Raw genomic sequence first — 26,764 nt, forward strand, 5'->3', positions numbered from 1 at the left:
TAACAAAATAGAAAAGATCGCAAAAGTGTTTTTTTCGACGTCATACAAACCTGAAATACTGCGTCGAATCAAGTAGCGTACCTTGTCCATTAAAATTTAAAATATTTTTAAGATAAATCTATATCTGAATTAGAAAAAAATAACCTTAAACAGAAGATACTGCACTTTGGAAGAGACAAACAAAGCAAAACCTGTTCACTTCGAGACACTAGACACAACGAATCGTTTGTCCAGTATCAATACCGGTATCTGTTTACATCAAACATACATAATCAAACATGTAATGCAAATATACTGATATACGCAATAAATCCAGTTTTAAAATACTGTCTAGTACAAGCTACAATACCAGTAAATACTAATTCCATCGGGTCATTGTTCCCGATATTACGTGTTCCACTCAACTGTTCCAAATAACAGCGATAAAAGAACAGATGGTATTTGTATAGAACAACACTAGTGTACGACTTATAAATTAATTGAAATTACATTTTGACTTTATTATAACTGCAAGATGAATATAATATTGTTAATACATACAGAATTATTTAATCTATGTTAATTTTTAATGAACAATGAACAGACTAATGGCGGATGTCTGTCATTATTTTTATTTACAGAAGCGATTTTTTCTTCAAACTTATCACAGGCAAAGGTCAACGTCTATTAAACATTGGTATCTTAATCTACAACATTCTACAATGTTTAAGTAGTCAAACAATAATAAACAAAAACTAACATGTCTCGTGACTGATGATAAGTTATCGATTACATAGTAACTTCGAATCGAGTCGAAAATAACAACAAATCGATTGAAGGCATTCATGTGTCGTGCGCATAGATATAATATTACTAAACAAGATTGCGCACGCTCAAAATATATATTTACGAAAATGAACTCTATTCTAACGCAATAAGGTACTAAATTGGTTGCATAATACACAGAGGCAAATCCGAGCCGAGAGGGATAGTTCGAACGGAGGCTGTTTGTCTCTTTCTAACACCTTGCCAGCATAAAAAAATGTTGTGATCAAAAGTTTTGTCTTCCCAAAAACAATTGAATCACTTATATTTTTATCTTATTTTAACAATTGTAAGTCAACAAATTAATAACAATCGCATTAATTTATTCGTATTTATTATTAAAACATAAACAACATAAATTTTTATTTTGCTTTTTTTTATTTTTTAGCGGTAACCCTGAACATTCTTGGCGCGTAATCAGCATTTAAAATTTTGTTTATATTTTTTTGTATTAAATCAATTTAAACTATTAAAATGGTGAAAAAGTGTTGCGTTTCTACTTGCAAAAGTGAATCCTATGGTGGTTGCAATATATCGTTCCACAGGTTAGCTAATAATAACATTTTCGTAAACCAAACAACTAGGGTGCCCATGAATTCTTGTAACGAGTCGAAATATGGGTGATGGATTTTAAAACTGTTGTACCATTGTTATAGCTTCCCAAAAAATGAAGAAAGGCGACATAAATGGCTCAGCAGTCTATATATGAAGTAGAAATACAAAAAAAACAGTCTTCACTTCGAATCTTCCTGCTTTTATACTGCTAATTTCCGCTAATTATTAAAGCCTTCATTAGTATCTTAAGGTCACTAACTGCGTAAGTTAAAACTTCAATACTAATCTGTGTTTAATAATCTTAGGAAATTCGGATTTGTCTCACATAGCTTAATCTCATAGTCACCCTATTAGAAAGGGACAGACAGCCTCCGTACTAACTGTTTCACTCGGCTCGTTTTTTGGGTTTATATGCGCAGTCCTGTTTACTAATATTATGTCTATGGTCGTGCGTGCGTGCGTGACGTGTTGTGCCGAAAAAAAAAAAAAATGATATAACTGATTGTAATTGTATGTTCGTGACCCCATATTTTACCTTAATTAACCCTTAAGTATAAAAATTAAAGGGTTTATTAACATTTACTATTATAAAGCGAAAGTAACTCTGTCTTTGGCATTCAGGCCAAAACTACTGAAGAATTTAACTTATATACGGTACACAAACAGTCGTAGGCTACTTTTAACTTTTACCCGTTTGGGAAAAGTAGATCTTCCGGAATGGTTTAAACTATGGGAGCAGTAAGTTTTAATTAAGTATCTATTACTATCAGATACTTACTTTTTAAATATTGAAAAGAATATTGAAAATTTACTGCTAGTAAAATCTATTACTATCAGATACTTAGCAGAAACTGCAGACGACTTGAAACGCTACTGAACTGGAATCTTGATAGAACGTTGTGGAACTCAAGATCTACTCGACATAGATAAGATATTGAAGTCAGTCTACGGTTTATCAGCTTTTCAGACTCAGTTTCATTCTTGAATACACAATGGCTAAATATTTAAGTCCTCTATTCTACTGTCTGCTGTTTTGCTCTTCATTAGGTATCTGAAAAAATCAAGTCTTCAACTTTTCTATATACAATACTGAAGTACCTAGGTACTTATTTAAGGTACTATTTTATCATGTTCTTATTTCAGTTAATAAGCACTGAATTCTGATACAATATAAGGATTTAGATACTAATCAACTTTTATTTTAATTATGATTTGTAATAAGTTGGATGGGGTTGGAAGGCGCAAAGTTTATTTAAGTTAAAGAAAGATTACACGTTTAGAAATACTTCAACAAAACACATAACCGATATTGTAAACTTACAAAATAAAATCGTCCATAAACACTGTCTCCTTCAAAATATAAAAATTATAGAAAAAAAGTAAAAAATGTCACAATAAATTCTCTTTCGTATCACGTACTCGCACGACCTTGGTCTCCGTCTGTTGAACCGGTCGCATCTGGCATTCTCCACCTTGCTGTGAATCACTTACTGGATCATACCACTTTCTGCAGTCGGTTATGTCATGATTTACAAATTGCATTGAATTGAGGCAGGATGTATGCTCATTGTTCAGATATTACGTGACTTGATAAGTGTGACGTTTTGATAAGCAAAATAAGTGCGTCAAGCTGTTGCAAGATGTGATGTAACAAAAATACATTATATTGGTTCCCCTGAGACCTAATATTCTATGTTTTTTATTCTACAAGTAAAGATTTGTCAACCTAGACTGACAGAACAATTTTCTAATCATATAGCTTCTGCCAGCGCAGTGGTTTCGGGAAGAAGCCTCCGGTAGGCTTTTACCGACTCGATAAAAGGACCACCTAGATATCTAACTGTGAAATACTCTGGAAAGCAAATTCATCAGCTTTATTAGGTACTATTCCGCCTTTGTAAACAGTAGCACAATCAGGCTACTACTTCAGGAACTCTATCATGAAGGTTTGTTTACAAGAAGTTTAGTAACGCAATCACATTTAGGATGAATGAGAGCTCATTGTCTGTGCCAAATGACGGCACTGAGTGAAAAGATTGCATCAAAGCAGCTATGATGATGACATATTTGAGCCTCATTATACAAATTGCTGTTTCTGCACTTACAAAGATCATTCTCAATTATCAACGCCATATTATTATGCCTCTTTTTCCTAAGATGGTCCTTTTCTTTCTAGGTAGATTTATTTAATCATCGCATAATGTCTCCAGAGACAATAAAAGTCCTAGCATCTGTTTCGAAATAACCACAGGTTATCCTCATAAAAATCTGTGACATCACCATTTCTCACGCAATTACTGTGAGGTGATGAAAAAAAACACATTTAAAAATAAAGAATATGGTGTAGGTTTTTCTGAAAATAAATACAAACGTGTACTCAGAAGAGTAGGTAGGTACACATCAGTTAGATAAAACTTTAATGACTGTAATTGTGAAGGCCCATCATTATGTTGAACCGAGATATGAAATATGTAGGTATCTAGACAGTTTATTTTACCGTCTACATGCATTAAGTATATGTCTAGACTTCTAGAGATAACTTCTTTCATGACTGAAAAACGTGCCCATAATTTATGCACATTAATTAGTCATTCAGGGTCGATTTCAAAAATCAAATAAATTAGGTTTCTTAAAAGAAGAAGTGAAGAGAACATTAAATTCCACCCTATGTTTAATTTTCTGTCCCATAAATTGAGAACTTTTTACTAAGGGTGGATTGCACCATTTAACTGTAACGATAACCAAACCATAACCAACCATTAAATTCCCGCCCATTGGTCTAATCGTTGATTTGATCAGCTGATTATCACTTGGTTATCGTTATAGTTAAATAGTGCAATCTACCCACCTAGTATACTACTCTTAAAAATTATATTCAGCAGTCAAGTTCTGCAATTTCATAAAGTTCCAGCGAATTGTTTCTATCAGAGTTCTTATTCATAGATGCATAGATTTTAGAGCACTTCTACCATTGATACTGGACCAGCGGGTTATTATTGCAGCAATTACTCGTACTTACATTGTAAGATGTGTTTAGGTACCTACGTCTATGTGAAAGAGATGTTGAGACGGCCTAACGATAAACTGAAAATCGTGGAAGAATTATTACACCACTTCTCTTAAGTCTTGTGCAATGTAAATACCTATTTAGGAAAAACTTATTTCACGGTCTTCAGTAGGTATGTACTGTAATAATTGCTTTCAAGTCCTTCCTTATAAAGAAAATATTTTATCAGTCTTGAACATTTTCAGAAACTGAGAGTCAGAGAAATATATCGACAATACGTCAGACAAATATGTAATCTAAAAACAGTCAAGTTTATCTTAAGTCTATTATTCCACGTAACAACCATTCTACGGAACAAATACAAAATACAAACTTCGTGCAATCCGCGTTTATCAATGGCCGCCATTATGTTTTAGCCTAGGTTCGCCTAGGTCAATAAACTGTGCACACAATGGGCTGTAATCGACCGATAGCAACGTTATGAAACCTTATCGGTATCGCAGTGAGAACTACCACCTGTTAGGCTGTATATCTGCGTTGCTTGTGCCTTTATTGTGGTCTGGAAGGTACCTAATATTAGATGTATTGCGAAGTCAAGTATGGTTACTGTAAATAAATCATCATCTCTCTGCCCTTGTCCTTAATTTATTTCAGCTAAACTCCTATGTCCATAGAATATCAGTCCAAAAAAATAGCTTCATGATAATTTCGCAGTCTGAAAACGTGGATAATCTTCATAGACAAGCTTTGTATGGATAGCTAGCTCTATCCTTAAAATGTTCAAATTAAATATTTTGGTATTTTTACAGCTAAAACCAGTCTGTAGGTGTAGCCTATTCTGCCTATTTACATTAAAAACTTAAATACTGTCTCTAGACAGTGAATCAAAAAATCCACCTAAATAACAATTACATAATTTACTATCAAAACATATTTTAAATAACGAGTCTTAATTATTGTTTAAATATGCACATAAACATTAATAAATAAAAGTTATATAATAACGTAATCTGTACATTACAAAGTACAAACTCCAAGAGATTGATTGGAGGTAAACAGTTGTCTATGTAACGTAATTTGTTATCGTTGAAACAACAATAATTATTAATTAGAAATAACTGGTTGCACTTTGAGTTATCAGTCAACTTACTTTTGTAATTTATAGTAGCTTAAAAATCTATTAGATAAATACCTAAATATAGTACCTAGACTATATGTATATTGTTAAGTTAAGATTGCTTTTGCTACAAAAATATTAAAAAAATAAATACGAATAACAGGTAGGTACCTAATATTGGGTATGATTTCCTATAATAAACGCCAAGTTTCTACAGCGAAGCCTGGTATTCAATAATATCTAATAATCTTGTTTCGACAGTCCGCATTACACCAATCACTCCACGATGCAGCCAATAATTGAATATTCCTGAATTTGCCTGAAGTCAAAGATTAATGAATTTCAGTGCAAACCCGTATATTCTGAATCTTTGGCATAATATAGTTGTTTGCTATTGTTTTCCTCTGGTGCTTATCACATAATATTATAGACGATAATTTCTGACTAAACATTAGATGACAAGTGAGAGGTAAACATAAAATATTATCTTTATTTCAAAGATATGTCTATGTTATGCTAACCTTTATCTTTTATTAGATATGTGGTCACAGCCCGTCATAACAAAAATAAAAATTTATAATCGATAAGGAAAACTCGTTAAACAAGATATTTATCAAATAAAAAAGCGTCAGACCTAAAATGCAACCTTGGGGCACTCTCAAACGAATGTTCGAAAACAGACTTCTCTAACAATATATTGCAAATAATTCTCAATTATTGCATTTTTTTAATACATAGAAATGAATGTGTAATGTTAATTTTATGTTTTTGTACTATATTTGTTGTAAATTCCTGTGTCTGACGATGTCGGAGGCCGGATGCAAGTAGGCTGCAATTTCCTTGATGATCCAATTCATTACCGCCTCTGTTGTTTCTCCATATAAGTACTTGAGACTGCAGTTATCTAGCTCGTCTGAGACGGTTTAACAGGCCTTCGCAGTGCAATAACCCGGCCATGTGAACATTTTACAGTGTTAATCCTGTCTCTATTATTGAAGTATGAGGTACTTACTATTATTAGGTAATACCATTTAGTTTCTATAAAATAACTTTTGGGCACAATATTTTTAAAATATTCACCTGACTGTGACATATGTATGACCATACTAGGAATTATAAGTGCTGACCGCAAAAAGAAATACTGACGATTTGGATGAAGTTATAATTCTCATTAGATGACAAAAACCTATTCCTAGACTGCATGTGCCGCTACTCTACCACGTGTTGCATAAATATGCCTTAAGTTCAATGGCCAAAAGGACGGTCAAAATGTCTTTGGCAGAAAACCTAAGAATGCAATAATAAAAAATAGGGCATTCGAAGAAGTCTGACAGCAAATTAATAATGATTACTCCATCAAATAAGAAATTGGCAATGCAAAAAAACATGATACAAGCTAGGGATTCTATTGGTGTCACACTCTTCATAAGAGCAATAAATCCATACCCAGAACCATAATTTTCATATGACTTTCCACTGACGAGAAGTTAAAAAAGACTCTTCCTTCCACCATTTATCAGCTACATTTACATTACATATAAGTACATTTATCTTATCCAAACGATCCACAACGTATACTCTTTTTATTCATTTACGAAATATATCTGTTTTTATACTTAAATAGTAGGTACGTATTTGTATGAGTGTTCTTTATTGAAGTAGCTTCCAATTTATCATGTACGTAGGTATATCCGACCTTCCGTCTGATTGCCCTATCAGGCACGTGGCGGCATGACATGAGTTGACGAGCAAACAATTATGTCAAGTGCCCTCGTGACCTTTGCCAAGTAATTACTTAATTAAACTTTGTTTTAATACGCTATTACTAAAGTAATGAGTTCTTGTTCGAAAACATAGTTAGTAAGAATATCAGTTTACTATTCAGATGTCTGGTGGTCATTAATCATTATTGCTATGGTTAGTTATGTAAGGAAAGGGATATAAATATGAAAAGAAACAAATGGTAATGAAATTACAGTCTCTTTAATTTATTAGCTCATGAAGTCTTAAATGAAACCAGCTCGTGGAGTTGTATTGCCAGAAATCATAACAACGCCATCATTTATCTTCATAAATTACGTTAAAAAAACCCCATCACCTCTCTCTCAATTTTCCATAGAGCCGTGCTCCCTTATATCACGGTAAAGTATCTAATACAGGTGCATAGACAATATGAAAAGGTTGAATATATCAGAGAGTAGCTTTCAGGAAACTACTCTCTTATATGTATACATAAACAGGTTTAAACTTATGGAAAATCTTGAACATCTAACCTCTGCAGTATCCAACTCCACAAAGCCGGAAATTAAAGTCATCTTAGTCATGTAGACTTGGATCTTAAGACACATCCCTGGCAGAGAGAGCTAACATTCAAGAGATAGGCGTGTCAGACTCGGCCCAAAATGATGCTCTATTGATGCTGCTATTTATATCTCACGAGTGCGTCAATTGTTATAAACGTGATTATGGAATGCTCGTTGGTAAATCTACGTATGTAATTAAATTCATTTAAGGGCATCGTGGGTATTAGTGTAAACAAGTAAACCTATTGTGTATTACTTACCTACTTAGAACATGGGTTCTTAACATCCCTGTAACTTTTACATGAAATCATCAGATTTGAGCGACTTGGGCCACGTGACTCTCAAAGATCTTTATTGGATTTAGACTTCCGAGGTAATCCATGAATTTTGGCTCTTAACTTTCCCATAAAATCATTAGATTACCACCGATAGGGGAGCTCCCCATTTGTTGTCTATGCTTCGTTCATAAACTGCAAAGCCAGCAACTTCAAACAACCCGGAATATTCATTATAACGATATTATTCATTACAACGATATTATTATTAGAAAAGTACTATAATAAGTACAGTCAACTGACGAGTCGAAATTGACGCAATGTCAAGGGCAAGCAATGACGTAGCCAACTGCGAACTAAATTAGCGCGTCCCACCCACCGTACATCGTTCACTTTCATTCAAAGAGCCGGCGTGACAAGTGACGTCACAAATGTATTGGTAGCACGGCGTAAGGAAAGAGAACAGAGATGATATAATGCAGGTAGGTCAGGCGCCTTCTGTTTGGTCAAATTCGCACGCTGGGCATGACCAAAACGATCAGGTATGAGTGAATTAATGAGGTTCGGGTTCTTTAAGACATCTGTCAATGACTTTTGATATAACAAAAAATGGTCGAGTCCTAAGAAGGCGGATAGCGGCGAAAGCAATAACATTTCTCGTCCCCCGCTCACCCGTATTTTGGCACGCTATTTGCTTAGGCGATTTCCGATATGGCACCTCCGCTAGTCATTTTGTTCTCCATGGACGTCACAAATGTCTTGGTAAACAATTGACAGTCAATTTGCACGTTAGCGCCTTCAGATGCGGAGTAGCAACGTCAGACTAAAATAATGGAAACCTTTTTCTGCCAGCACAGTTCAGTGTAACTGGAAATACTGGAATCGATTTATGCGAATGAGGTCGGTTAAAATAAATGGGTCACGAATTGCTTGCAAGTGTACAGAAGAAAATTGAATGTGAACGGCAAAGGTACACTAGAGCCATCTAGCTTGACAGTATCGAACTAACATTGGTCCTTCTTCTTTGTATTTCGCTCACAAGAAGACGGTTTATTATGGCCAGTCTCTGATAGCCTACCAGGTCCTTATCGGACAAATAAACTATAACTTTTGGTTCCACAGGTCTCAGATAGCAATATCTGGCAGAAATTAGAAGCGGCCATACCTGGCAGATAACTAACTGACATTTTATCAGTTACCAGTGAAATCTTGCCTTAGCATCATTGTAGTTATAAGTTCGGCCATTCAGAGAATGCGTTCCTGACACGTCGCGATTGAACTGACGACGTAACTACATTCATTGATTATTGATATAATAATGTTGTTTTAATGCTCCTCAATTGTTAAAACGGTAAACAACCAGCAAAAATATTTTTATCGTAACTGCAACGCCATTGCAAAGTTACGTCGTCAGTTCAATCGCGACGTGTCAGGAACGCATTCTCTGAATGGCCGAACATACAAGATAATTATTAAGTAGAAAAATCTTACCTGCGAGACAAAGATTAATCGGTATTAATAATTCAAGTATTCTAAATTGCGTACATAACTACAGGTTGATTTAAATGTGACATAAAAAGTAATCCGTATATTTTATTGGGGTGAATATTTTTTGTCTGTCTGCACGTGGAAATCGTTAGTAAAGCCGTGATAATAAAGAACAAAAATACTAACATGATTAGAAAGAGCAACCAGGTAGAGTCAACATAGTAAACTTGCTGATAATATAATCTGTCAATAACGAAGTACCTACGCTTAAACAGGAGGCAATAAAAAAAAATCTTTTGAGACCTCAGAAACATCGAACGGACCATGCATCGTTATCGTCAGCCTTATTCCTGGGCACCAGCCTCTTGTCACATAAGTAAAGACTGCTCAAATCCATCCGATTTCTTCATGAGGTTTTTTCTTCTATATTAGGTATAAGGTAATCGCGCCTAAGACACAATTAGGTAGTTAATAGTTTAGTTGCACTACGCCCACTACCGCCTACACTGACCCGCCCGTACTTGAAACATTTAATTTTCCTTCTTCAATAAAACTCTTTTCATACTTTTTGTTAGTTTCCAGACTCTTTACTAGCGCTTTTCCGGTTCAAAGATGTATTATCTCGAAAGATTGATATCTCCCGCAATGCGATAGGTATTGATTCGTGGCAAAAGGACCCGATAAGCTGATAATAAGCTGTAGCCAGCCGGCTTAAGCCGGTTTCGCACCTAAACCAATTTTCGTGAATTACATCCGATTATTGAAAACCTAGTAGAGCCTGAGAATAGCACACATGAAATAGTCATCAGGGGCCCGATTCTCCTAATTTTACTTAAGCGCCATTCGATTCACGCTCGACTCGATTCGACTGAGATCCAATCCCGACTCGATTACGATTGAAGCGTATGTGGCATTCCGCTATTTTTTCTTAGAAATAAACGTTTTTATCCTTTTCTGTCATTCAATAATGAATCATTTTGTCTGCAAATGATTTACGATTGCAAAATGATTGTACAGCAAACTACCGTATAGACCAAAATCACCAAAATAGCAGACCAATCGCACACCAATCAAATGTCAATCGAATACGATTGGTCTTTTATTAGTAGCAGAATGCCCGATATGGTTAAAACTGCTATTGCGATCATATTGCGATTCGATTTCTATTCGATTTTGACATTATTAACTTAGGAGAATCGGGCCCCTGAAAACTGCAAATCCAATTTCAGCTATCCACAGGTTTTCAGATTTAAATACTTTCCTTGAGGGTAGCTCTTGTTGTAGAACGTAAGTTTGTTTTGTCAGTTAGATAAGATTTTTATTTGGGTTCACTGTAGAAACAGCTGCTATTTTTAATCGTTGTCTATTTAGATAAAAAATATAAAAAAACAATGACGATGATAACTTTATTAGTACGGGTAACAACCAACGACATCTGTGAAGCCACAGTAACACTAAGTTAAGAACTAATATTAGCCATATTTAGAAGTTATTCAGATCCAGTATTTTGTGGACTTAGGAATGATTAGTTATAATGGCGCCGTGGAAAAATTATGAGCTGTTATCATGCAATTTATGTAAAGGTTATCGTTTGCATGTCGTCAACTGGCTTCATCAACACACGGCGTGATCTCTGACGCATTTCTCTCGCAACCAATATTACAGAGGTTACATTTGTCGTAATCTTTAACACATAAATCTAGTACACTCTAACTAATTAAGTACACAGACGAACTTATCTTAATAAGAACGATATGTTATATTTGGGTGCTATGTATTTAACTGATAAAAACATATTTATGCTGATCTTTTGGTGATAATTAATAAATGAAATACTGACAATTTTTTGACATAAATTACATCCAAATATAATCCAAACAATCACGATTGAGGAGTTTTACAGACCAAAAAGGTAAATCATAAGAAAAAGTTTAAAATGGTACTGGCTGAAATAATACTAGCTGAAAAGGCTCTTGTCTATTACTATTAAATCAACTGTCAGATGAATGTCATGTCAATCGATTTAATCGTTGACTTTGACAGTTCGCGTATTGCCGTCGGCGGAGTTGATCGAGTGCGAATTAATTCAATTTATTGAATAAAAAAACGTATTTATTTCTCCATCAAGGCTAGTATAAAATCGAGCTTGATATGGATACCGAAGACAACCGCGCCGAAGGTTGGAAGTACCTCAACAAGCAGTATTTTGGTGATGGTTAGTAAAAACTCTAGTTTCGCGAATTCCGTGGGAGAATTTAGCAGTAGTTTACATGCTGTCGTCACAAGGACGCACATATTTCTTATGGCGACGAGTTCTTCACATCCAGTTTGTTAGAACTTGTATTAAAATAATTTTTTAACCAGGAAGTGTTGACTTCATGGGGTGTAGGCTAGGCAATTGATTATCCGTGTTAATAGATTATTATCAGTTAGATATACGTGATAATCGAATTATCTGGTCGGCTATAGCTATCAGATAGGCGTTAAATAGCGTTAGAACAGTATTGTATGTTTAGATGAGTGTGCAGTAATATTCTGATAGCACTCTACAAGTTGTGGTAATCAATCAAAACTTTGGATAGGACTACATTGAATAATAGGTGGATTTTCTTCCAAACCACTGTCTGTCTGGATATTTTATCAATCAATATTTTAAATATCTATATTGCAATATAGGTATTTAGAATATGAATGGTCCCTATCAACTTAGCTGACTCAAACAAATATCTATTTCATTGGCTGCATCTGCATAGAATATTAATTTGAATCAAAAGAAATGGCTTTAATTCCTAGTCAGCCAATAAAAAAACATTCATTCCAAAGACATTCATAATGTTATATTTTCTCAAGTGATAAGAAGCTCAGATAATTACACATTCTGCCTCTAGCTGATTAAAACCTGCAAGCATAGACTAGATAACTTGCAAGAAGTTTTAATATCTCATTGATTTATTATGTTCAACTGTGTGACCTATAAAAATGCTTGCTGACCTTGTATGATATTATTGATTTTGTAATTATATTCATGTTCCGTGGAAGTTTTAAATTATGCTGCTGAGTTTTAAAACAGGAACCTGTTATGAACATTTCAATCGTGTTTATTTTTATTGCCTTTGTCCTGTTCTACATAAGCTATGATACAATAGTGGGTTGTACTGATAACTGAAATCTATTTCTGGAAAATATTAAGATTTATATTAATCTAAATTGTTTCAAGAACAAAATAAATTTCGTATTTTCTGATCCAAATAATTAAAGATAATATAAAATATACAACAGACATGAATATGATTATAATTACACATAAGTAAATTGGTTAACAGTATACTTGTTTGTGCAAAAAATAAGTTAAGAGAGCAGTACTCATAATGTATGCAAACTTTATTGATGCCAACAGTCAACAGAGATAGCAAAACATGAGCATAGACTATCACTTATATCATAAAACTAAGCATAAACAAGTACTTATTAGATGATAACCTCCTGCGGGTACATACCTACCTCACATCACATGTTTTGCTTGTAAACATACCAGTTTATTAATAGATAAAAATTATTATTACGTCAAATAACTTTGTACTGTTTTGGTAGGTTTTCATACTATCTGATTACAACAGTAGACAAAATCATAACTATTTTTAAATGTATTCAAAAAAGAAGGTTTTCATTTAACTGTGTATATTTTATATTCCATTAAAGTTCAGAAATAATCATAACTATTTATATTGGTTCATCATCCTCCATCCTTCGAGCCTTTTCCCAAACTATGTTGGGGTCGGCTTCCAGTCTAACCGGATTCAGCTGAGTACCAGTGCTTTACAAGAAGCGACTGCCTATCTGACCTCCTCAACCCAGTTACCCGGGCAACCCGATACCCCTTGATTAGACTGGTGTCACACTTACTGGCTTCTGACTACCCGTAACGACTGCCAAGGATGTTCAATGACAGCCGGGACCTACAGTTTAACGTGCCATCCGAAACACAGTCATTGGTGTCTAAGGTATATTTAGAAAGTACATACAAAGTTAGAAAAGTTGCATTGGTACTTGCCTGACCTGGAATCGAACCCGCACCCTCTTACTCGAGAGGTTGGTTCTTTGCCCACTAGGCCACCACGACTTACCTATTGATGATTTTATATTCCTTTAAAGGTCAGAAATAATCATAACTATTTATATTGGTTGCTATGAAAAAAGTCTTTCATAAACAGTAGCATAATTTTTCAAGCATTTTTCATTCATCTAACAAGTGCACTGAGCAAACATTTAATTTATCTATGTTCTCTTACACTATAACAATGAAGGCAATAGCTTCATCAAACACGTCATGCTACATCTGCAGTATCATAAACAATCTGTCTATAAACAAGAAAATATCTGTACATGATGCAGATACAATAGTTTAACAATTACTATGGATTGTATCTATGTAAGATATAATGCAGGACAGAAATTGAAACTTGATACTAGCCCCTCATTAGACTGACTGATTAACCACTTAGTCAATGTGACAGGTATATTATGAAGAATATGGATGTAATTTTTTATCCATGTTCTAAGACTCCTCTTTCAAGATTTTATTCCCATATCAACGAATATATAAGTTTGAAATATGTACCATGTAAGCCTAAACAAAGGCCACCAATTTCATCTCAATATTTTTGCAACAGGAAAAATTACACTTTTTTAAAAAAGTAAAAGGTCTCATAGACACCTATTACAGGTGTTACAGGGAAATAAAGATACTTGAAGTATTTTTGTGAATGCATTTAAATGTTTTTTGTACTAATATATTTTTCTAACAACACATGTCTTCTATTGCAGGTGAACGCGCGAACTATGTGAACATACCGCACGTGATCGCGATGGTGGGCCTGCCCGCCCGCGGCAAGACCTACATCTCCAAGAAACTCTCCAGATATCTCAACTGGATAGGAATCAATACGAGGGGTGAGTTTAATAGTTCTTAACTAATATATACGAATATATTGGGTTAATCTGTACTTGATATTATAAAGCTAATAAAAAGTATAAATCAAGTTCATCAAGAGTTGATTTCGTTGGCGCTAATCTCAGAAACTATTGGTCCATTTTCAAAAAATCCTTCAGTGTTAGATTGCGTATTTATTGAGGTAAGGTTGAGGCTCCTTTTTTTCCAGATGCGTGATGTAATTCCCACCGGATGCAAGTGAAACCACCTGTAACAGCTCAATTACACCCTAATGAAATTATCCTAGATGTCCAAATTTTTTCCGAGGGATATCTTCGGAGTGGTGTTGTTACCACACACCACCTGTCGAACACCGGTGAAGCGGTAGAAAGTCTCAGCTCTTATAACTATACTTATCTCTCATTAACAATTTTCGTACTAAGATTGCCTTCAATATTTCGGGAAATCACAAAGCCTTTCCCCCACCTAGGTACAAAGCGCCACAACATCATTAAACTAAATAGACTTCAAACAAGTAGTCCATTGGTGCAGTACGGCAGTCACGCGATATCAAATGCGCCGCTATACGTACTTCTGCAGTTAATTGAAGGATTTTAAAATTGCCCTCATGACCTATGTCGTTGACTATAGGTATTTATAGTTTATCTGCATTACTGTTATATTCCCTACTGTAGGAACTGAAACGTATGTCAAAGACGCAAATTCTACATAATGGTCTGACCGTTTTTGGTGCAGTTGACAATTCCCTTGAAAATTGACAATTGTAAACTGCACCCCTATATAATCTGACACCCTCTGTTTTTTTTTTTACAAATGCACCATAGGGCATTGAATCAGTCAGCTTAGATTATGTGGTTGTTCTTACCTAGCTAAGTACCTAATCAGTATCAGGATGCCCAGTAAACTTTGTTGAGGACGTCAGATTGTCAGTCGCTCCATGTAAAGCACTAGTACTCAGCTGCATCCGATGAGACTGGAAGCCGACCCCAACATAACTATGTTGTCCCATGATCCCATCCCCTGTCTGTCTCAACTGGGAAAAGGCTAGGGAGATGACCTGCTACCTTAGTACTTCATCCAAATTAAATTAATCGATGATTTTATGGCCAGTTAGGAATAACGTGACACACAACGCTTGACGCTTTTAATTTTCCATTAATTGAATGCTCGTCATTACACATAAATAAAATTATTAAAATTAACTGTCACGGTTTCTGCTAAGTAATTGACTAGTAGGTAGAGTAATATCGTTAAAAACAAACAAGTTTCGAAATAATAACATCAACCTTGAGGTTGCACGTGGTCTCCATGCATTGCGGTGCCAGACAGTCTTGCCAGATTCGCTTTTCCACATATCTGAATAAATTATGTGCATTTTTTTGCGGCTATTAGAATGAGTACGAAAGGAGGTGGGATGGCTATCAGCAATAAACGACAGAGAAAAATATTTTAATGCATTATTTGAGACCGAGATGTCAATAGAGTATTTAACTAAAACAGTAATTTACTAGCAACTCTTAAGAGTTCACAGTACAGACAGCTAATTTTAAGCCCCTTTTTCTAAGGCCCGAGTCCCACCGGAATGGCAGCAGCCGGCAGCGACGCGACGAGCACTTTCAGTGTAAAATAATTTTAAACTTTAACTACATACTTAAAAGACCAGTATCACTTGAAAAGCTTGCACGAGGCCGCTCGCGTTGCCTTAGACGGTCGCTGCCATTCCGGTGTGACTTGGGCCTAACTCAAACAAAAAGTGACCTATGCATTTTACTAACTCCACATATTTTTGCCTGCAGTATTCAACCTGGGCGAATACAGACGCCACGCTACAACCGCGTACACGAGCCACGAGTTCTTCCGCGCGGACAACAAGGAGGCCATGGCGATACGGCAGCAGTGCGCGCTGGACGCGCTGCACGATGTCTGCGAGTGGCTCGTCAAGGGCGGAGAGGTTGCTGTGAGTATACACACACATGTTGTTCCGCGCGGACAACAAGGAGGCCATGGCGATACGCCTTAACGCCTAACTATTATTCCCCTGCCCTCAAACTGCTTCCTATGTGCACGAAATGGATGCGAAAGCGGAGCAACAACTTTCTTAGGTCATAATCCATATTCCGCATTTAGCTTTCAGCCGGAGTGTTGATCAACGCTCTTGATTTATCTGTATACAATTTAAGCCTTTGACCAGCTTGGCCCCTAATTAAACGCAAACTTTTATGCAAAAAATACTGAACTAGACCAGGTTTAAAGCCTATTGTGCAAGACAAGTTTCATAATAAAGGAGGATTATGGCTGGCTGTCTGCTGGCTGATCAACTTAGGCACGAAGTCCAGTAGACTCTGTGGATCGATACCATTTTAATTAAAATGGAGTACGTCTAAGTATTAGGCTCGATCTTCATTACATTAACCTTAAATAACTAGGAAAACATGGGTGGGCTTTATGACCATGTAAATACGCCTAACACTCCCAATTGAAACATCCCATTTTTTTGGGCATTGTATATAATAACTCTCTTTGTCGCCAATTGATAGTTATGCCTAATAATAGTGACCCTGGGAATCAATAAAGAACTATTTAGACGACCAATATTCTTATATGTATTATCGATATGTACTTATATCATAATTGAAAAGAGGCCATTTCTATGAAATTGCACACGACGTAAACTTCAATAGAGTATCTAATGGATATGAGGCCTCAATGGTCTAACAGCTATACGTGCAATTGATTGAATGGTTTATTGAGAGATGACGTACAGTCTACTTATTATAATTCGTGCCAAACTTAATGGCGGGCCAGAACACGATGCGAATCGTGTCTTTCAGTCACAGCTGTCGCAGTCGACCGCGAGTAAGGATGAATTTATATAAAATCGTATGAAACTTCGCTGTTGCCGAACGTGTTGGTTGTCCGAATCTGGAAGATTCACAGACATAATATTTGATTCGATGTCTTCGCCACGCTCAATTCTGACAATCAAGCGTTCCCTGTTAGGTATCAGTTTGCAACGAAGGTGCACTAGAGGTAATGCCACGTAGGTTTACTTAAATGTGCTCCGAAATTTGTTGCGAGCCGCCATCAAGTTTGCCACGAACCATAGTTACTTAAAAGAGCTTTCCATTATCCAAAATCCTCCAATCAAAATTGAACCCTAATTCCTTAATAATAAAGTTCATTTACCCCAGGTGTTCGACGCGACAAACTCGACGCTGGACCGGCGGCGCATGATCCGCGACATCGTGGTGCACAAGATGGGCTTCAAGCTGTTCTTCGTGGAGTCCATATGCGACGACCCCAGGATCATTGAGCAGAATATCATGGTGAGGTATTATGGGGATAGTTTTAAGGATTAGAGGTTTATTCTGTTTTGAAGGGATGATACTTTTGTGAAAAACTATTAAATGTTAATTATACTGTTAGAAAATTTTCTTTGTCACTGAAAAAAAAAATTTTTGTTCTACTTCGTCTTGACGATGATGAAAAACATGCTCTGACCATTTATTTACTGCAAAAAAATATCAAGTCCCATATCCATTTAATTGTTATCTGAGTATAAGTGTTACTATTTTTTAAATTGATGTTTTCGAATATTTATCTTGAGTTTCATAACATAAAATTCAATTTCATTCTCAACTTTCATTCAGTCTTCTGTCACCAAATTTCTTATCCCACATTTCCAAGCACAGCATCAAAAACTAACGAACACTCCCCTAATTCCAGGAAGTAAAAGTTAGCAGTCCTGACTACACCAACATTCAGAACACAGACAACGTTTTAAACGACTTCCTCCTCCGAATAGAACACTATAAAGAAAAATATGAGCCTCTAGATGAGAGCATGGAGTCCGATTACAGCTATATGAAGATCTATGATACTGGGGAAAAGGTTGTGGTGCATAAGCACGAAGGTCATATACAGAGCCGGATTGTCTATTACCTTATGAATATACATATCGTGCCGAGGACTATTTATTTGACTAGGGTGAGTTTTTTTCATATAGTCTACTTTTTGAGGTATTTTTGTTTAATTTATGAATACTAGCTTCCACCCGCGGTTCCATCCGCGTCGTACCGACAGCCGAGGGAACTACTTCCCGAACCCGGATGGTGATAAACAACTTACTAAACTACTGTCCCACCAATTTTCAACCTTGTCGGTTCAGCCGTTGTTGAGTTATAGGTATACATAGTGCAAGTAACACAATGTTCTTTTATATGCATTTGAAGTATGTTTATACGTAAAAGGTTCCTGAATAACCTAAATAACTTATAATTTTGCCATTAACTGTAATGTGAATATTACATATCCTTCGTCACTCAAAATTAAACCTAAACCACTTTAACATAAAACACAAATTCCCCCAGCACGGTGAAAGCACACACAACATAGTGGGCCGCATAGGAGGCGATAGCGACCTCTCGCCGCGAGGCCGGCAGTACGCTAAGGCCCTCGCGAACTACATCGACCAGCAGCAGATACCCGGCCTCAGGGTCTGGACCTCGTGGATGAAGAGGGCTATACAGACCGTAAAGGATGTTAAAGCTCCTCAAGAAAGGTGGAAGGCTCTTAATGAGATTGATGCTGTAAGTTTTGATACTTTTTATTAATTACTAGATCTTTCCCGTGACTTTACCCGCATCTCGTGAGGAACTTTTTCGTCGTGTCCTCTGAAATAATTTCTGAAGAGCTGTTTGTTTTTTTTGCTAAACAACACTTATTTGTATTCCTTCTAAATACCAAAAAAAATACTCTAGAGTAGTAAACATCCTTAATTGCTCATCTACGTGTTACATATTTCTATGTTTGGACTCTGTTTGGATCCTTGACTCTGTTTCTGTGTTTTATTTCGAGGTAGTTAGAAAATATCGACCTTTTTCTAAGACAAAAAATTGATCCGTAAAAGTGCTGATTTCATAAAGTTTTCAGAGTATTATTTGTCCCTTTTATCCTTCCAGGGCATATGCGAAGAGATGACATACGCTGAAATCCAGCAGAAATACCCGTCAGACTTCAACGCCCGCGACGCCAACAAGTTCGCGTACCGCTACCCTCGCGGCGAGAGCTACGAGGACCTGGTGGCGCGGCTGGAGCCCGTCATCATGGAGCTGGAGCGGCAGGGCAACGTGCTGGTGGTGTCCCACCAGGCCGTCATGCGCTGTCTGCTCGCTTACTTCCTGGACAAGTCTGCTGGTAACTGCAGATATATTTCATCATCATCTTTTCCCAAATATTTTGGGGTTGGCTTCCGGTCTCAGTGGTGGATATATTTCAGTTGACAGTAATAATGTAACGATGGCCCGATATTAGAACACAGCGGCTCTTCTCATATGAGGAGATCAACCAGCTGTCCTAGACATAATATGGTACACAAGCAGTCACACAGACGCAGTTGACACAATAATGTCTTTGTCCCTCTTACGTCAATTGAGAATTGCATAGTCACTGGTATCTTTTTTCGAAATTAAGAGACTAAAATTATTTAAGATTCGGTCAGCACAAGAAGCCCGATTATTTTGTCATTTTGACTGTGTTAATATACTGTTTCTGCACACTATACGACATATCCCAACCACACAAAAACCATATTATCATGTTATAGAGGAGCTGCCATACCTCCACGTGCCGCTACACACAGTGATCAAGCTGACGCCGGTCGCGTACGGCTGCCGCGAGGAACACATCAAGCTGTCCGTGCCCGCCGTGGACACGCACCGCCCTAAACCTTCTGTAAGTAAACACGCGTGAATGTGCCTCTATACTAGGACAAAATGCTCACTGAAAGCCGTTCCCACTACTGCCGTTCAAACGTGCTAACTCTAGTAAGCAAATCAACAGTGAGAATGTTGGAAACGGCTTTAAAGTAACACAATGAAAGAATGATGATGGGTTTAGTCAGTGAAAGTCTGACACACCCTCATTTGATGATGTCTCACGTAAAAAAAGGTTGCCAATGCACCAATTTACCAAGATGGAAATATATTAGTAGGGGAGGCAAGAGTGCTAAACCGGGAGTGACTCGAGCGTCAATGAGACCTATTAGATTGCGAAGCTTAGATGATAAGAAGAAAAAAATGTCCTGACATACACACACTTTCATCGGTGGGTGGAGCGGCTATAAACTTTCAAAAATGTAAAAAAAAACAGTTGCATGGACATACTCGAGCGCGTCAGATATTAATAGCATGCACGTCGTACGTCATTTTTTAAACATACGTATATTAATCTGACTGTTTCCATGGTGGGGGTGGTCGTAGGTAAGGGTTAAAAATGGGAAAAAAAATAATTTTATCGAGCGCGACAGATTTTCAAAAGGGGTGTTAAGGGAACCAAAACGAAGTCTCTTATGCAATAATCTGACGATTTAGACGTGACCTAAACTCGTGGTCATTATTTAAAATTGCAAAAAAAAATCGCCATTTTGAAATACTCGAGCGCGTCAGATTAAGATATATATGGTTCATTTATGTACCCTTAACGTAATCATCTTATAATCTGACGATTATCTGGAGAGACTCGCTTAATCTGACAATGGAAAGTTTTTAAAACTAATAATAATCAATACTGTAACCTAATTTTCTTTGAAAAATTAACACCAATGTCGTTGTTTTTTAATTTTGTTATAATCATTATCTAAGTCGTGGTGGCCTAGTGAGTAAAGAACCAACCTCTCAAGTATGTGGATTCGATTCCAGGTCAGGCAAGTACCAATGCAACTTTTCTAAGTTTGTATTTACTGTCTAAGTTTATCTTGGACACCAATGTCTGCACAGCAAGTACTTAGTACTTACAAGACATACACGTTGTAGCACTTTGGTATTCCTTTAAAACTTGAGATATCAATAGATTATTTAGTTTTAACTTTTACACACTTTTTGATCTATATCCCAGAACGGACAAACATTTCAACAAAGCTGTCATAATAAAGGTTGTTCTAGATAAAAAGGCCTATCCAATGATATGTATGAAATTGCTATTGGCGGAGTGTACCAATCTGCTCATACATTACATACATTTCTATAATAATTACATTGAATTATAATGACATTGATAAATATACATGTGACATAAACAATACAATTGAATCTATAATAACATGGCTTGACGGAAATAATCTACGCGTAAATCTTACAAAAACTAATTTTATTCAATTTAATACATATAGATAAAAAATAAGGCTCATCATCATCTGCCTAGCCTTTTTCCCAACTATGTTGGGGTCGGCTTCCAGTCTAACCGGATGACTATAGTTCGGCCATTCAGAGAATGCGTTCCTGACACGTCGCGATTGAACTGACGACGTAATAACATTCATTGATTATTGATATAATAATGTTGTTTTAATGCTCCTCAATTGTTAAAACGGTAAACAACCAGCAAAAATATTTTTATCGTAACTGCAACGCCATTGCAAAGTTACGTCGTCAGTTCAATCGCGACGTGTCAGGAACGCATTCTCTGAATGGCCGAACTATAGGCCACCACGACTGTATAAAAAGAAGACTATAAAGAGTAATTATAGAGGACATAGATTACAAGAAGTATACGAAATGGCATTTCTCGGTATCACGATAGACAAGCAATGCAACTGGAAGGAACACATATTTAACGAAAGTAGCCAATAAAATGAATCGTCTTCGTTAAAAACAGTATATCTGCATACTATGTATGACTTCCTGAGATTAGCGAGTTCAAACAAAAAAACTCTTCAGCTTTATAATATCAGTGTAGATTATTTAAGACCCAAAATGTACCAACACTTATTGCAAATGAATTGAATTGAAAAAAGAGAGAGAGGAATAGAAACCTGGGAGGAGAATACCGGCATCACGTAGCTGCACGCTTTAAACTTTATCGATTAATTTTCCTTACTTCGGCTTACGGGAATCGTCAGATTATATATTTTTCGTGAACGTTGAATTATTCCCTTCAAAATAAAAAAAAATTAGCCGCGCTCGAGAAAGTCAAGATGAAGTTTTTTTTTTACAAGTTTGTAACCCTCCTACTTCTTATCGTCAATCGCAAATTGTCAGATTAGTGGAATATACACTTTTTAGCATATAACTAACTTACCCTATCTTAATCTGACGCGCTGGAGAATGTCAGATGATATTTTTTTTTTTACTAATCTGATCCTTTATTCTAGACACGCGGCTACATATACAGGGCTTATATTTGGTGGAGGTGTTAAATGGGGTAATAGGTACCTCCCTATATACTAATCTGCCGCGCTTGAGTAAATCCCAAAATCCCTTCTAGGCCTCCCCTACTATATAGCAAATCCACTATTGCCGGGCTCATACGGAGTGATTATGCGCTTGCGAATCTGAGTCTCCGGGTTTCTGAGTCTCAGTGTCTCCGGGACTGTGTGTGAGATTTGTTAAATGAAACAAGAACCTCAATGATGCAAATTTAGCATCGTAGTAAAAAGCTTACTGTAAATACAGTAGTTAATAATATAGAGTAGTATAGTACTCGAAGTAGTTATATAGTAATGAGCTTATAAAGAAACTTTTAGATGTATAATCGCAGATACAAAAACCTTAGCTTGTGATACAAGCCATTACAATAAACAAAATCATTATGCAAAGAGAAACTACACTAAAGAATGAAATAATTATAATCAATCGTCGAAAGTCGTGACGAGCATAAATAAAGCAACGTTTTATATTTTTATTGAAATTTTTATATTTTGATAATTCCGCAATCACAAACACGCATGTTTCTAAACGTCATCAAACCTTTCCGCCATTTTCTATTTCTTCTTCACGCATCTGAATTACTCTTTCATAGTAATATCGGACTTCTAAAAATAAAAAAATATTAAAAGAGCAATTTATTTGACAGGACGACGAAGACGCGGCTGAGGTTCAAGTACGAAATGTTTGAAGCATGATTAAGTAGATAGCATGGGTAGTATGGTGTTGTTGTGAAAACCATTAATTGTCGCTCGACTAGTCATCATGTTAATTATTGCCGAGGACTTTTACTTGTTTTCCAGATGGATGCTAAAACTTGTATACAGAAACATATTTTGTTTCAACAAACATATATTATGTTTCTCTCTAGATGATATAGTTTGACAGCTGCATGACAGACTGACAAAGATACTCCTTGGTGAAAAATCAATTTTGTCGATGGCAGGTGGCGGATCCATTTTAATGGCAAGGAAAGAAAGTTCAGTATTCTTCTTGGAAATAGATCTGCTGCAAAGGTAAAATAAGTCCATAAAAAGATTTTCATTGTTTCATGCAATTTGTAATAGATATTTTCAAATAGCTAATCATTTGAGTTGACGTGTCACACGCCGTCTTCTGATTTTCTTGACAAAGTGAAGAAAAATCAATTTAATGAATTTGTAAATGTAGATAATTTGGCAGATCATGAAAGCGGAATGAATTCAAAAATGAATGAATTAAAAAAACAATCTTCAAAAGCATACAAATAGTAGACTTGTTCATAGGACTCGTACATAATTGGCATAATAACTAGTCACGTTCGTGGCGAAAAATTATTGATTTTTACAGCAACATGGTTGACCATTTTGGCGGGTAAAGTGACAGTTGACAGGTGGCGGTTATCCGTGTGTGTTTGCTTATGGCGGAGGCGGATTTTTTTTTAATTAAACGTGTTATTTGTTGCGTTCAAAATTGTGTGTTTATTCAATTGGATATTTATACGTTTATGTATTTATTGGTAAAGGTGTTTTATATTGCGCTAATATTTCCCGTATTGGTGCGACACCATACCGTTCTTTACCCGTTCCTTTTCCCAATGGATACCACCATCCTGGCCTATTTGATGTCACAAACGAAAAGATTAAGTACCTACTGGTTTTGGGTTGAATATCATTCTTATAAATACCAGTCATTAATCCACCAATACCACATTTCAAATATTTTTTGTTACCCACATAATATAATTGTAGTTAAAATATAGAAATCACAAACACCCATCAAATAGTCAAACTAACAATGAATGTTTGTAATTTAGAATAGAATTTTGAATAATAAAGCTTGGATTGGAACCATCATGTGACGTAGACAAAAGCTGTTTCTATGGCGGTCATGCTAGGCCCGCAGGTGACGGTTTGTAAAATGACTGTCTTGTGGAAACGTATATGGAAGAGAAAACGTAATAAATATAACCCGGGCACATAACGAATGGGATGGGAAATGGCGGCATTGGCCTAGTACCGCCAGCATGACAGGTGAATAACGCTTTATTTAATTACAAAAAATAGATACTGAAAAGAAGACTTGAAACGAAATTAATACATTTAATGACTATTTATTTGAAAAGAAAAATCGAATGTAGGTATGCGCGACTTGAGTGGCAACACGAAAAACCATGTACATTATGTAAATATTTTTTATATTTTTTTGTCAGTCGCTATTTCTAATCCTATTCTTTATCTCCACGGATATTAGTAGAATGCTAAATTAACGGTAAAATGTTAGCCACTTGCGCATTCCTTCACGAACCGATGTGAACTGGCTAAATTAGTAGAATAACGGTCACTTGCTCTACTAGTTTTGGCTATGCTTATGCTAATCGCTACCGGACATACAAGTGTAGCGAGATTTATGAAGAACACGTGATGAAATAAGATGTTTGGTCATGTCTGCGACTGACGTTTAGCAGGTAAATGAAAAGCATAGAAGATTATCCTAAAGATCCGGTTGAAAAGGTAGCTCAAACAACAAAATCGAGAATCTTTATATTCCCTACGCCTCGGGACACACGAAGATACCCTATATATGTTCAGCGATTTTTTGTGGTTTTATTTCCCCTTTGTCTGTCTAATTTGAACGGAAATCACCCCATAGAATAGGTCTATCAACAACCCAGTCTGGTCTATGTGTGTTACTATGTACAGAAACGTCTCATCTATGTATTCACAGTCTTGTGTATTGTTTGCACGTGGCCCATATTGTCAATGAACACAAATGCAACCTAGTTTTTCTCCGCAGGTGATACCAGCGCCGCCTATCAAGGCTCCCGTGCCGCCCGTGCTCAACGGGGAAACAAACGGCGAACAAAGCGAAGACAGCCAGTCGCATAAACATTTAAACATATAGGACACCGTAGATAAACAATGTCCATGCTAGTTCAAAACTTTAGATTAAAATGACATTTGGGTATTTTTTTGCTGTGTGAACGAGTATAAAAAAGAAAAAAAAATGCATTGTGGTTGTTATCTGTGACTGTGTACTATCAGTCAAGTCGACGAATTTGAGACTGATGATAAGTGAGTTTAGATTTTTAAATTGTTAAGTCATGTTACTGTCTTTGTATGAAACGAAATACCTAAAATATGTTCACATACACTTGGCTATTTATCACCGTTCACTCAGAGTCAGCGCGGGGTCACAACGTCCTGAGATTATTTTCTGTTTGACAGAAACCTGACTAATTATTACCAGACTCTGTAGCTTTACAAAATTAAATGAAATTTTCAGCGCTGCAGCGCTTTTGCTATTCGATTAGCTTTTCTTTGACAAACACGGCCCAGCCGCAGAAGCGCTTTGAAAGCTTACTGGCGTCAAACGCAAGTACAGCACACAAAAGGAGCGAATTCTTGATAATGTGCCCCCACGCTTATATATTTTTATAGGCTATCTCGTTTTGTCTAGTTAGCTCCTATCATCCTATCCTATTTATAAATAATATTTAACTATACATAAGAATTTTTACAAAGTGGCTATGTATATTAAATGTACCTAATATTGTAAAATTATAATATTAACTTTTATTTAAATATAAGTTTAATCTAAGTGGGTCCTTGAGTTTTATTTACAATTTTTTTAGTGGCTGATAATATTCCTGAAAGTAACTATTTCGTTACACAAGAGCTGAAAGAACTTTGTCAACCATTTAAAGTGCTCCTGCACTAGTTTACAGGTACAGTCGGGGTTCTAGGTCTCATTTGTCTGTACTAATATAATAAAATGGATAATTTTTTGTTTGTTTGTACCCTTACAACTCCGAAACTGGTGAACCGATTTAAAAAATCTTTCGCTGTAATATATGATATACTAGCTTCTGCCAGCGGTTTCACCCGCATCCCGTAGGAACCTCTGCACGAACCCGGATAAAAAGTAGCCTATAGCCTTCCTCGATAAATGGGCTATCTAACAAAGAAAGAATTTTTCAAATCGGACCAGTAGTTCCTGAGATGAGCGCGTTCAAACAAACAAACAAACTCTTCAGCTTTATAATATTAGTATAGATTTTATCCCGGTACGGGAAAAAGTTTCT

The 26,764-nt window shown here is 36.1% G+C and overlaps 1 protein-coding gene across 3 annotated transcripts in view; it reads left to right on the forward strand.

The window, feature by feature from the left end:
• The window catches only part of LOC124637409 (6-phosphofructo-2-kinase/fructose-2,6-bisphosphatase), a 34,395-nt gene extending 8,110 nt beyond the window's left edge, over positions 1–26,285 (forward strand). Inside the window, exons 1-10 of one of the 3 annotated variants that reach the window (XM_047173845.1) lie at positions 11,579–11,764; positions 14,374–14,499; positions 16,297–16,457; positions 17,692–17,826; positions 18,227–18,487; positions 18,871–19,089; positions 19,462–19,696; positions 20,106–20,233; positions 23,351–23,377; positions 25,477–26,285. In XM_047173845.1, the coding sequence (XP_047029801.1) occupies positions 11,701–11,764; positions 14,374–14,499; positions 16,297–16,457; positions 17,692–17,826; positions 18,227–18,487; positions 18,871–19,089; positions 19,462–19,696; positions 20,106–20,233; positions 23,351–23,377; positions 25,477–25,584 (1,464 nt within the window). In that variant the 5' untranslated portion in view covers positions 11,579–11,700 and the 3' untranslated portion in view covers positions 25,585–26,285. Of the gene's footprint in view, positions 1–11,578; positions 11,765–14,373; positions 14,500–16,296; positions 16,458–17,691; positions 17,827–18,226; positions 18,488–18,870; positions 19,090–19,461; positions 19,697–20,105; positions 20,234–23,350; positions 23,378–25,476 lie in introns of those variants that run through there. The other 2 variants (XM_047173843.1, XM_047173844.1) reach the window with 2 other exon arrangements.
• Positions 26,286–26,764: the final 479 nt, after the last annotated feature.

The sequence above is a fragment of the Helicoverpa zea genome, chromosome 16 (genome assembly GCF_022581195.2).
Source record: "Helicoverpa zea isolate HzStark_Cry1AcR chromosome 16, ilHelZeax1.1, whole genome shotgun sequence".
In the NCBI taxonomy this organism is placed as follows: Eukaryota; Metazoa; Arthropoda; class Insecta; order Lepidoptera; family Noctuidae; genus Helicoverpa; species Helicoverpa zea.